The sequence below is a fragment of the Megalopta genalis genome, chromosome 8 (assembly GCF_051020955.1).
Source record: "Megalopta genalis isolate 19385.01 chromosome 8, iyMegGena1_principal, whole genome shotgun sequence".
Classification (NCBI taxonomy): Eukaryota; Metazoa; Arthropoda; class Insecta; order Hymenoptera; family Halictidae; genus Megalopta; species Megalopta genalis.
In genome coordinates, this window is record NC_135020.1 from 6325357 (window position 1) to 6338316 (window position 12960).

The 12960-nt window shown below is 30.7% G+C and overlaps 2 protein-coding genes and 1 non-coding gene across 4 annotated transcripts in view; 1 reads left to right on the forward strand and 2 right to left on the reverse strand.

Moving 5' to 3' along the window:
- Positions 1-667: 667 nt before the first annotated feature.
- TRNAK-CUU (transfer RNA lysine (anticodon CUU)) lies at positions 668-740 on the reverse strand. Its single transcript has one exon. It is a non-coding gene; the product is annotated as a tRNA-Lys (tRNA).
- Positions 741-1145: 405 nt separating this feature from the next.
- On the reverse strand, positions 1146-7135 carry Rexo5 (RNA exonuclease 5). 2 transcript variants are annotated; one of them, XM_033478493.2, is made up of 10 exons: positions 6887-7135; positions 5547-5719; positions 5307-5488; positions 4954-5200; positions 4679-4877; positions 3775-4006; positions 3124-3268; positions 2806-3056; positions 2079-2466; positions 1146-1622 (listed from the first exon to the last, which is right to left on the reverse strand). In XM_033478493.2, the coding sequence occupies exons 2-10, from the start codon at positions 5673-5675 to the stop codon at positions 1323-1325; spliced, it is 2073 nt and encodes a 690-aa protein (XP_033334384.2). In that variant the 5' UTR covers positions 5676-5719; positions 6887-7135; the 3' UTR covers positions 1146-1322. The 2 variants fall into 2 exon arrangements, with proteins under 2 accessions (XP_033334384.2, XP_076380372.1); XM_076524257.1 differs by having other exon boundaries at positions 6676-7135.
- Positions 7136-11726: 4591 nt separating this feature from the next.
- Positions 11727-12960, forward strand: part of LOC117225162 (uncharacterized) — a 56160-nt gene continuing 54926 nt past the window's right edge. The window contains exon 1 of the mRNA XM_033478496.2: positions 11727-11988. Within this exon, the coding sequence (XP_033334387.2) occupies positions 11872-11988 (117 nt within the window). The 5' untranslated portion in view covers positions 11727-11871. The remainder of the gene's footprint in view (positions 11989-12960) is intronic.

A 12960-nucleotide genomic window follows, 5' to 3' on the forward strand; every position in this document is an offset into this window, starting at 1 on the left:
ATATCAATTATTCAGATTATTTACAGTAATATTTGAAAATATATGCTTGTATTTAATTTTTATAAATATTCTACGAATATTTCAAAGTTAATAAATATTCGTTATCATAATAACTTTACAACGATCATTAATTGATATCGTTCAATAGTATTGTAGGGTTTTCCATGTATGAAAGACAGAATAATCAAGAGCGGCTGTTGTGAAATACTGAATGAATGAGATGGATGTTTGGAGAGTGTTTGGGCAGCTTCGAGTGATCTGAATTTATTGCTTAGGTTCCTCGAAGTCCTGCGTTGCTGAAAGATAGAGTGTGAGTGAGTGAGTGAAAGAAAGAGAGAGAGAGAGAGAAAGAGAGTGTGTGTATGTGTGATAAAATAATATAGGGAAGAGAGGTATAATTCCCCATCAAAGAAGATCGGTAAGGGTGAAAGAGCCGAATGAAAAGATCGAGGCATTCTGAGTAGAAACGTGATCAAATGATCTTGTGCGTGTCGTTATCGCAGTCGTTATTCACGAGTTGTTGCGTAGTGGAGACTTGTCATTGTTAATAAACTGTTATTGTTATAGTTGTGTGTTGATCATTTTACCATGGACCCTCGTAAGATTTTCTAAAATAATTCCTACAATATGATAAAAAATAAGTAAAATAAAGGAGAAAAATGAAATCCGCCCAACGTGGGGCTCGAACCCACGACCCTGAGATTAAGAGTCTCATGCTCTACCGACTGAGCTAGCCGGGCAGGTAAGCAAAACATTACAAATATTATATATAACGTAGTTCTAATAGAACTTTATTATAATATTTACGTTTTCAACTTATAAGACTTTGTTTATTTAGCAAAATAATATAGCATTAATATATTATAATATATCAAACATATCTTCTACAAAAATATAGTAAATTGAAAATAAGTCGAAGATAGAACAACCAACATAGCTAAAGCTGGCATAGATAAAGTTCTTTTTTTAATAAGCAAACTAGATTTTTTATGCACAACAGAGCATACACACTGACGTCAAGTAATTTTCCAATTGGTGAAAGAAATTTTTCTCTCATTTTATATATTATACGATAATCTATAAACACATAGAAAAATTTGACTTACGTCAACTCACACAGGATGTCTTCTTAAATATAGACTACGTAGGGTAAAAAAGTTTATTAACAATACAATATTTGTACATTTCTAGCAAAAGATAATCAAAATAACGTAACATTTTTGTAAGTTCCACGTATTCTATAATTTATGCTCTATGATTCTAGTCAAAGTTCTTTTATGATATCCTCCAAACAGGAATGTACAAATTATACAAATTGCAAATTATTTTCCTAAATACGGGTCACATAATTCAGATATTTCTCTTTTTATGTTCAAAAAACAGGCACCGTTGGCTTTATTGGTTTGTCCAGTGAATATGATACACGCTAAGCCGTTGATTGCTGTATGTTGCCATAACATCTTCACCCATTTATTCACTGTACGAAATGTATTGTCCAATTGGTCGTCTTTCAATTTATCTTCTTCGATTCTAACATGACACAAAGTAAAAGCGTGTTCCATTGCTATTTGGGAAGCACGGATTACGGCTTGCTTATTATCGTCAACGACAACAAGTCGTATCTGTAACAAATCCAAAATTATAATTAGACAAATAATAATACTGCTTATCTCAATAAATATTTTTATAGATTTCAACTTGCATAATATCTATACAATAAATCCATAAGCCATTTTGCTCGATCCTATTTAGTTTTTAAGAAATTTAATTTACAAAAGGAAGTCAAATCGTTAACGATAAGAATTTGATTTACTTGAACCGTAAAAAACTACATGAATGATTCTGTAGATTTTTCCAAATATAACAATACATTTTTATGTGTATAACATTATAAACATTCAAACATATTTTGACAATGGAGGCTCCTTTAACATAACTATGTTATTCAACATTTTCATTTATTTTGAAAATCATGAGTCTCATGAACTATTGGTTAATAAAACGCAAAACTGCAGTTGAGTAATGTAATAAACGATTCAAGTTACTAGACAATTACCATTCAATGTCAAGATTATTACCTGATCGTTCTTGTTAAAATTGTTGTCATCCATGACATTAAGAGAAGAAGACAAATACTTGGAGTATTCGTTCATAACTTCTCCATTACCCACAATTGCAGCTGTTTTCTGATTCTTCGTTACATGTTTAAAAAGCGAAGTGGCATATCTACCGATTTCTGTCTTTCTATCTACATTTTTATGCTGATCTACTTCCATCTTCAACATGCCCATATCGCATCTTCCTAGCAATACTGCGTCACCATAATCTACACTTCTCGCTAATTTCAATTTTGTTAATTTCATTGCGGCCTTCGAATCCTCGGTTGAACAATGCCCGGATTTGTGCTCTTGTATTCTCTCCCCTAGAAATTCCCTGACCAATGTTTGCAACTTCGTTTTTCTGTACCTATATTGTGCGTAACAATTAGTACTTTTACTTTAAAAAGATTGTATTCAGTTGGACCAAACATAATGGCTGTATATATCTTCCAATATCTTCCAATTTATGTTCTACAAATAATTTTTCTAATAAATCTTACTATTTGTAATGTTTTTTATACGTATAATATTTTAAAGCTTATTTATTGCTTAAAATATCTAATTGCAATATGGTTATTTTAATGGATAAAATTACATTTGTACTGAATTTTAACATATCAAAATTGCCGTTCGAAATCGGTTATTATTGTTGGACCAACATAATACATGGTAAGATCTAAAAGTAGTATCAAGAAAAGATGATGACCTATCACCAGTAAGGTTAAAGATTACAGATGTATCAATGATGTACGGATGCATCATTTTCAAGGTATGTAAATCAGAATTCAAACTTTGTCCAGTGAGAATAGCATCCGCCGGAAGCAAATTTCGTAAAACTTGTTGAACGTCGGGTAATGTAGTCGATACATCTGCCAACATCTCTTTTGTAATACCACTGAATCGGGTGAGATAGTCCGTGATGGGATTTTCTGGTACAACCAGACTATCGTAAATAATCTACAACAAGAATTATATGAAATCTACATATCGATTGTTAGTGAGATAATATTCATGTTGAATTTACATTCAAACTTTCGTCGACAATGGATATTCTCGTCAACTCTAATTCTCCGGTTGTAGTTCTACACATTTCACAATCTAAAGCATACATTGGAGATCTTGGACTGGCCTCCAAATAAGAGTCTTTTGTCATCATATAATTTTCGTACCTGTTTGTAGAGAATATTTGTTATTTTAATTAAAATACATTTTGGAATATTAATATCGCTAGTATCATAATTAAGCAATATTTAACGTAATTAAATTAAGTACGTATTTAATCGTCAATTTATGCATGTTATTAAACACATACCTTATTGCAATATACTTTTGTAGTTTTACTATTACAATTTGTATATTAATCAAGTTAATAAATATTATCTTTTTTTCAATTGTATACTATATTTATAAAAGTTTTAATAAAAATAATTTTCACATGAATAATTTGTTAAAAGTGTACATTAAACAGAATTTTAGTTCAGTTTCGATTAAAAACTAACGATTAATATATTTAATTAGTGATTGAGATTTGTAATTGGTAATTGACGACTAATTTTATCATTCAATTAAATTAGTCACAATGTTTGAAAATTAATTATTTTTAATCATAAGCATTAATTAAATATTTGAATTAAAAATATTAATTGCTGAGTGTCAAATTCTGACTAGTACATACTTTTTGGCTAATTCCCCCCTAAGGGGTACTGGATAATTTTCTTCGACCATCTGACATAAAGACAAAAGTAAACTTGTTCTGGGAAACCTGTCCGTAGGAGGTAAATCAGATCCATTTTTTGATGAATCAGTTGTTGTTGTTGTTGATCTTATGCAATTCATTGGGAAAACAGTTTTCAATAATTTTATTACATCCTCTGTACTTTTTAAAGCAGCCTCTAGAGATCCATACTCTGAAAAAAACACAGGACTTGTTTCAAAGATCATTCACTAATAAACCAGCAAAAAGGTTTTGTCCAGGTCATCATTTTTAAGATTTCAAGGTAACCAATGTTGTTCTTTCAGTAGAACTATATGTATATTCTTTCTGTGACATGATAACCTGTATACGAAAAATTGTGAAGAAAATTAATTTTAACAAATACCTAGAATAATGCTGACTAACTTCGATGAATTATTACTCTTTTTTTAACGTTCGAAAATGTTTTACTATACTATATTGATTATACTTTTCCTCTGATTAAATGAAATTATTTGGTAGACAATGAGATACATATGAATATAAATAAGATATTTATATATAAATTCTATCTATAATAATAATATAATTCTATCTATAAACATAGATAAGAATTTATGGTGAATTCATAGCTCACTAATTTCAAGGACTTAGAAACACGTTGCTAAGATCAAGTTCTTGAATAAGGTTTCCTACATTTAAGTAAAAAAGTTCGACTTTAATTTAAATAATAAAAGTATCTTAATTACCGCAAATCGTATTATTTCATATTAGTATAACAATTAATTTTTAAATCTATTCAAATTATATGACTTGTGTGTGAATCATGCAGTAGTGAATGTGTAAATATCGTAGATAGAAAAAAATTTTTGTGCCATGAACATACGTTTAATCAAGTTGTCACTTTGTATTCCAGTTATAGGAACTGCTGCTAGATCTTCCACAACTGATCCTCCATATGCTGCAGGTGTAACTACCTCTACACGGTGCTCCAATTTTGTTGTTATATGTGGAAACACACTTTCGTATGCCATAAAATGGTATAAAGAGAGACCTTCGACAACAAGGACCACTGTATGTGTGACCTTTTTAAAAACATTTTAATTATATTTAATGCAACTTTAAATACTTTGTATTGTGTCTCTTTAGTATTTACATTACCCTATTATATTTCTCAAGGTGGCACCATCTTGTTGGCATATATGGTGAGTGATGTCCATGTAAGGAATATAACAACAAATGTTGTATATCACTAAGAAAAATTGGAATTCTATTTTCACTTTTGACATTTATACATAAACTAGCACTTTCACCAACTGCTTTTAAACGAAATCGAGGTATCACTTTAAATTGTCTTTTACGTTCTCTTAATTCCTGCTTCAATTTTAGATATTCGTCTCCACTTAATCTGTAGCATAAAAGTAAAAATTTAATTAGTAATTTTCATTAAAAATAATTAGATATAGTTACATACAAATTTTGTACATATTAATTAAGTTAAAATTTTTACAAACCTAGGCTTTTTATTAGCAAGTGGACTTGATGTGTCATCCATAGTTTCCACTTTTACTTTTGTAGTAGAATCTTCCAGAAGAGTCACTTTTACATCTTCACTACAAGGTCGCTTACGTGTAGAATTTTCTTCTATAGAAATTTCACTACTATCCGTATCATTGGACTTTTCTGCTTCTTCAGACTGGAACAATATATGATAATCAAAAATCATTATAAATATTTTCAATGACTATACTAACCGCCTTTTTAAGTGCAAGTGACTTCGCTTCTCTATCTTTATCATTTAATTTAGTAATTTCTAAAAGCGCAGCCATTTTCTTTTTCTTTTTCTCCATTCTTTGCAATTGTTTCGCTGTTAGATTCTTCATAATATATTTTCTTAATTACTTCCAGAGAAACTGAAATTCTATACCTTAAAAAGAACAAACGAATTTATTTACCTTTCAATATTAAAAAAGAACAGATAATGATTTAAAAGTATAGTGTAATACTATTATTACAAATACTTTTCCACCCAGAACACATAAAAACAATAGAATGAAAACATCTATTTTAGTAATAAAATAAATTTTTTCATTATTATTGCAGTTCTTATTCTAAAACAAAATTAAGGACAAATTAAGAAACATTGAGATAAAATGAATCTCTGAAGCTCGCCTCCAAAATTAAATTGAACTTAACTGTTGAGTATACCATAATTTACAACAAAAAGGAAAGTATATCACGATGTAATAATGGTCATGTAAACAATGATCAGTGACAAGGATTACCTGAGAAATGTAATATTTGTAAAAACATTAGAATAATGTGTAATCTCAAGAAAATGTTGCACTGTTTCTGTATATGAAAAAAGACGTAAAGGTCAGATGTACATATCCCTTTATGAATAAATAGATTTAGTCAAATAAAAATACAAAGATAAAGTTCTTAGATTTCATATCATAAATGTTTGTAAAGTAATCTTTCAATTTGATATTTACTATAGGAATACATGTATAACCAGTTTTATACTGGTTTTATATTATTCATTACTTGGTTACCTTCCATCATTAAATACTAAAAATGCCACTTGATAAATGATATAGCATATGTTTTACTCATTTATATTGGGTGTATGATTTAACTTTGCCATTAATATTTTAAACGAATACTTTGTATAAACTAATATTTTAAATTAATACCAAATAGAACATTAAAAATGTATATCGGTTAAAAACTAATAACACTTTATCATAAAGATACATTCAAGTGTTTTCAAAATTATTATATTATACATTACACTTGATACTAAACAACTTTCAGTGATTCATTTTATCACATTTAAATGATTTATTTAAAATTTACTTATGTAATACTTGCATATTTTACCTTTTATTTATTACAGGTGATACATTTACGCAATCATTTGCTTCGAATTTATTTATAATGAATTACGAATAAATTGTATAATTATATAATTAAAACAAAGTTGAAACGTATTTGTTAAAAGATCAGAGGAAAATGTTTTGTAATGTAATGTTTATTGTGAGCACCAATATTATAAATCCCTTTAAATAGGTAATAGAAAATAAAATAATACCATCGTTCATCAGTTTCTAGTATGAGGTTATGTTTTCGTCGTGTTATTTATAATTTCGAATGTAGTGATAATATTCCTAAAGAAAGTATTTACACCACACATGTGAACAATTCGCAGTATATATCTTTAATTCAGTTGGAGACAAATACGTTTGTTTTGAAAATTTAAATCATTTAAAACGAAAATGTTATGTTGTTTCAAACACATGTTCTTCACCATGACACTAGTTAGAGGTCAGCACATGTGAGCAATGCCGTTGCAGCCGATGTAAGAAAGTTGTATATGTATGTATACCTACTTTTAGTTCTGTGATATATTAAGAAGTTCGAAATTATAATATAATCTTTTTTATCTTACACATTTTATTACTTAAATAAAAATAGAAATGGTTCAAATAATAAAGAATAATACTGTTTCTAATAGACATTTTGAAGGTTCAACCTAGGAAAGGTATAGTGGATAACAAATGTATTCGAACACCATTATAACAATTTAGACCAAATAACTTGAATTTGTTTTAGATATTGGGGGAGTACATAGTTTACAAGACAATATCTAAAAAATTATCTCAAAAAATTGGATTTAGTATAAATGACAATAAAAATAAGAAACTTACGTTTCTTTAACTTTTTTATCTGAAACTAGGCCGAAAATTATTCCCACTAATTTCAATTTTGCGAAATAATTTTTTAGACATAATAATCAATATTAATATTGATAACGATACACCAACAATGTTGTATTTTTCTCTAATCAGGTATTGTAACACTATAAAATAAATGGAAGTTAGGGATTAATTAATTCATATTTTTAATTTGGCTAATTACTAATTGATGCTCACGATTAGTAGTCGCTTCCTGGTTATAAATATTAATGATTGATGATTAATGAGCGATTGAAACTGCTAATGGTCGATAGTTAAATGTTAATTTTTGATCAAAATGAGACTCAGATTCTATAACTAATTGAACGCGTTCATTATTAATTATATTAAATATCGTCCAACTTTTTGACGAGAGAACATTTTAGAAAAAACACAGAATGTATAAATAAAAGATCAATTGACTAAAATAGAGAGTAATTACAAAAATAATTGTTTTCTTACTGGAAGTATCGATATTAAATAATTCTCGATAGTAACAACAACTTAAAAAATGTTCGTAAATTAGTCCATCGCAGATTAATTAATTTTTAATTTTTAAATAATTCAGTGCTATCAAATTTTTCCTTCATAAATAAGTGTTTATTCTGCAAACTAATTGTTTAAAATTGTTTTGAATTCCATGCACAACAAGATATATAAACAATACAATTTTTCTAGTCTTTCTTCTGAATGAAATTGTGCAATAACGTATTAACAGGTGTGGATTTTATATCGAGAAACCTCGTAGATACGGTACTGTTAGAGAAAGCAAGGATCTACAATCTACAACCAGTGACACAAGCAGCCACTTACGATACATTATGTGCACGAAGAAGATGGAAAGATTCTAAGCGAACGCGATTATGCGCTTTATGCATCACTGTACATTTCTCGTTCGAGCATTAAAAACCACTGTTTCCTTCGGTTTTGCTTCTCTTCGGCAAGATACGCGTTTTTCAAAAGACAATTCATACACTTTGCTTGTTTTTTGAGTTTACGGTTCAAAATCAATTTTAATAATGTTTGCGATAACTAGACCGCGGATTTTATGCATTCATGGAAAACATGAGTCTGTGAAACATGAAAAAGAAAATATGTATGTATATCAGAAAAATTTAAGAACGTAGATTTATACAATTAACAAAGTAAACTTCCTTGTTCTCATAATGTGTCGTACAAACATTTTCGCATCTTTCATCAGCCCAGTTGCTACGTTTGACACGTGTTTTGTAACTTTTCATTTTTAGCTTTACTCGATAATTAACAGGCGAAATGTTTTTGCCTCGGTTTTCCACTTCTTGGAAGAAGTAAATAATTATTAACCACGTAGTATGTTCTATATCATCGTCGGTGCTACAAAGATGCAACATGAACAAATAATTATCATTAATCAGATTGGTAAATATATAAATACATCGGCTATATCGCATTGATTTGCATCTGATATTATTAATACCAAAAATTAAATTATTTCAAAAATTTCACCAAATTATTTCAACTATATATATGTATAATCTAATCAATTGTTTGATCTTGAAAGATATAGCTGTGTCTTTAATTTGTTCACTATAAAGAAACGTGTGATCTGTTCAGTAGTTTGATTTGAAAATTAATCGATTCGTATCTAATTTACTCAATATTTAGAAAAAAATATGAACAGTCGAGTTTCATCTTACAATCAAATTGCCCGATTTAGTGTAATGTACAAAGATGCAACACGGATAGCCAATTATTTCGGAGCACGTTCATTCGTATCTAATCTTTTTATACAAAAGAAACGCAAAAGAAACGTAATCCGTTGAGTTATTTGATTTTCAAATCAGATCACCTCTCGCGAAGAGGTGGAGTTGATGGGTATCTATTAATAACCGCGATTCATTCACTCTGGTTTCTAATTTTCTAGTAGCATTAACAGCGCTCCTGCATACATGAATTGAAAATGCATCAAATTCCTCTTCTCTGCGCTGATCGAATCTTATGTATCGAATCGTAAGCGTGTATGTTTGTATTGTTAATTACCCCTTCGAACGAATTTCCGTCGACTTTCTCCATAGATATCGAAAAGAATTCGTAGAAAAATGTTAATTCCTCGCGAATTCAATTACTCGCTACAATAGCTGTCTGCGCAACAGCGTGTAAAATTAGTGTATCGTGGACCGAAACATGCACAAATGGAAAAAAAATCGAGTTTCCTCGTGTATCTATTTTTATCTGTGACGACCTCTATGAAATTTAGTATTCGAAACAAAGATCCCACGCCATTTAGGTTTCTTTTGCAGGATCTCAAATGTTCTTGCAGCTCGCAGGTTTATATTTTATGTTTCCAAAATATCTGTGCTGAATTTTAATACGTGTTTTACATACTACGCGATTTCCACAATAAAATTAAAATAATTGAATTTTAAATTAATCTTTAAATTTATGTGAAATATTAAGAATTTGTACTATCAAATGGATCACGAATTTAGTGTACTTTCAAATCAAATGCATTGCGAAAAAGAAACCTATGAATATAGCAATTTACATTATTCCATAAACAAGTTGTATTATTTTAAAATGTTCTATTAAAATACATAATGAATGTAACAGAAACGCGATGGAAAACTCACTGTGAAACGATAATTTGTTTGACAATAATGTAACAATGTTAATTCTAATCAGATTTTTTTTATATAAATATTCGATATTAAAGAAAAACTTTAACAAGATACACGTTTGGATCGAAATGCCAAATTCCGACACGAACATGTAAATATTATTTATATGTTATATAATGTGATTATATTTTGCCTTAGAACCATAGATTCTAAGAAAGATTTCAGGTGTGTACATATAGTTCGTACAGTTTAAACATGTTTCAATATTTATAACGTTCTGTATAGCTTCTACAAATCAAGCCCAAAAAATTCTTAACACGTTCGATCAGTGTTATTATACGCGAAATAATACGAGAACGATCAACAGGACAGTAAATGTGAATTATAAAATAGAAATATACTATCAACTTTGATCGATTTCCTTGTACTTCATAAACTCATTACTCAGATGTCCTAACTAACTTCTTCAAGCTAACTAAGCTCAGTGTCTTAAATGTTGAAAATATTGAAACCCCAAAAATAAAGAAGATACGAGTGGGACGACACTGTACTTACGATGACTCAGTTGTCCTACATTCTAAAAACGTTCTTGTGAAAATGATGAACGCTTACTTATGGTTTTAAAAGCACAGGAATGTGCATAAAAGGTGCAAAAGTCGGAGCTGCAACGATATGCTAAAATGACAGACATCATATTCCGGAGTTGGTTCTTCTGGTTGGCGCAATATCGCAGGTCAGAAGATGGAAGAAGCTGGCGGAAGAGAACACAGGGACGCGCACAGTGCGGATTTGAAGAATTTTTAAGGGAAATTGAAATACTCCCACATAAATATTAACATCCAGTTTGCAAATCTTAACAGCAGTTTGCGGCAGAAAAAAATTATATGACCATGTAATTACATAGCATCTTCTTGATACAAAACAATCAAAACTACAGGATATATCGATTCGTGTTCTTACAAATCAATTTTTTAAGGAAAAAGAAATTGCTTAATCGTAAAAGAAAATTACATATGCTTTTGTTCACAGTCTCCATATTTAAGGTATAACATACACTATTTAACATTTAATGACAAATAAAGTGTTAAGAAAGAGTCTTCGTAATTTCAACAATTTGAGAATAAAAAATGTGAGACCGGTCATTTGGAAACTCTATTGTTTTTGAGCAGTAATCGAAAACCGTAAAAAACTTGAACTTATTCCCATCTGCAGTTTCAAGATATATTTAATAGTAACCAATAATTTTTTTGGCAATTAACGTTTAGATTCATTGAACAATTAGTTCAAAATCGAACAGCGATCTTTCGACTTTCGTCCACAGCAGATCGCACCGCGAGAAACATTATAAAACGTTGATGCAGGAACGTTGATCGGCGATTCGCGGCGATTCCTCACACGTGGTCCTCGGGCACACGGATTTCGGTCTCACCCACGCACACAGACGAATGCCAGTCGACGGCACGGTGTTTAGAAAGTCCGACATCGAGAGCACGATGAGGTACACCTTGGTACCAGAAGACGTACCCATCGGAAAGGTGTACCAGAAGGTTCACCAGCTTCATAAGCGGTGGGGGTAACCTTAAGCTAGCGGTGTCAGACGGTGCCGAGCACTCACTGCTCGTCGATTCGCCGAGCGATCGACATCGAGTGTTCCCAGAGTATTTACTGAGGATTTTTCGTTCCCTCGAGGAGCCGTCGTAGAAAGGAGATCCGCTCTAACAGTGCTGAAAAGATATCTCGGCAACATGGAAAAGGAACAGCCGGATTCCCTAGCGACCGTCGCCGTTGTCTCCGAGAAGATGGCTCAGCCTCACAGCAATTACGCTCCCAGCGAGGTTTACTCTTCCGCGGAACCACCACCGGTAAGCAGTCGAACGTCTGACGACGAGAAACTTCCGTTAGCATGCACTCCGAGAAGTTTGTCGGCGAATTAATCGGCCGAAACAACTGTCTTTGGTTTTTCGAAGGGTACTTTCCAAGAAAAAAATTCCAGGCTCTGTGCTGGGCGGCCTGTATCGGTTCTCTCTGTTAACACTAGAACTACCAAACCAGACAATTCTTTTTTTTCACAGTTACTATATTTTTAGATGAAATTTGTCGATTTTCTTCGCTGTCACATATATATGTCGTACGAAGTTTGAGTAAATCAAATCAGTCGCGTTTAAGTAGTTCTAGCGTTAAATACTTTCACGTCCACGCCAATTAAAATTTCATATAATTGAAGCATTTTATTTAACCCAATAAAAATTGGAAAGTTAAGCTATATAACAGAAATGACTTTCACGTTTTGCGGAAGATGTAATAGATTAATGTAAAAATTAATTTTCATATCTGAGAAGATAATTCTGCCACCCACATATGGGTAACGCGGCAGTCAAAGTTTTAAACCGGTTATTATTAACCGGTTACTACATTGATTAAAATTTGAGACTAAAAAATATATCACAACGTTATTAAAAGATTCGAAATCAGTTTTCCGAAGACCGATCTCTGTTTTTTCGATAGAGTGGGAGGTTTCATGAAGGCTTATATCGACTCAAACTTGTTTGAAATGTTATTTGAATTGTACATTAGATTGTTGCATGTAAAATATAGAACTTATAAAACATTGTTAAATATGTTCGTGTATGTTATAGTTTTAATGAGAATCTGTTTCTTTGGGATTTGTGGTCTGCATTTTTTATTATTTAATGGAAGCCTGCCGTAGATCTGTATTAATCCTGTTTAAACTTATTTTCTTGACATATTAGGTTGTTGTGTTTGAAGTGTCAGCTTATGCAGTGTTCTTGTTAAGAGATACTTTTATGCTTGTAACTATAGCATGGACCATACTA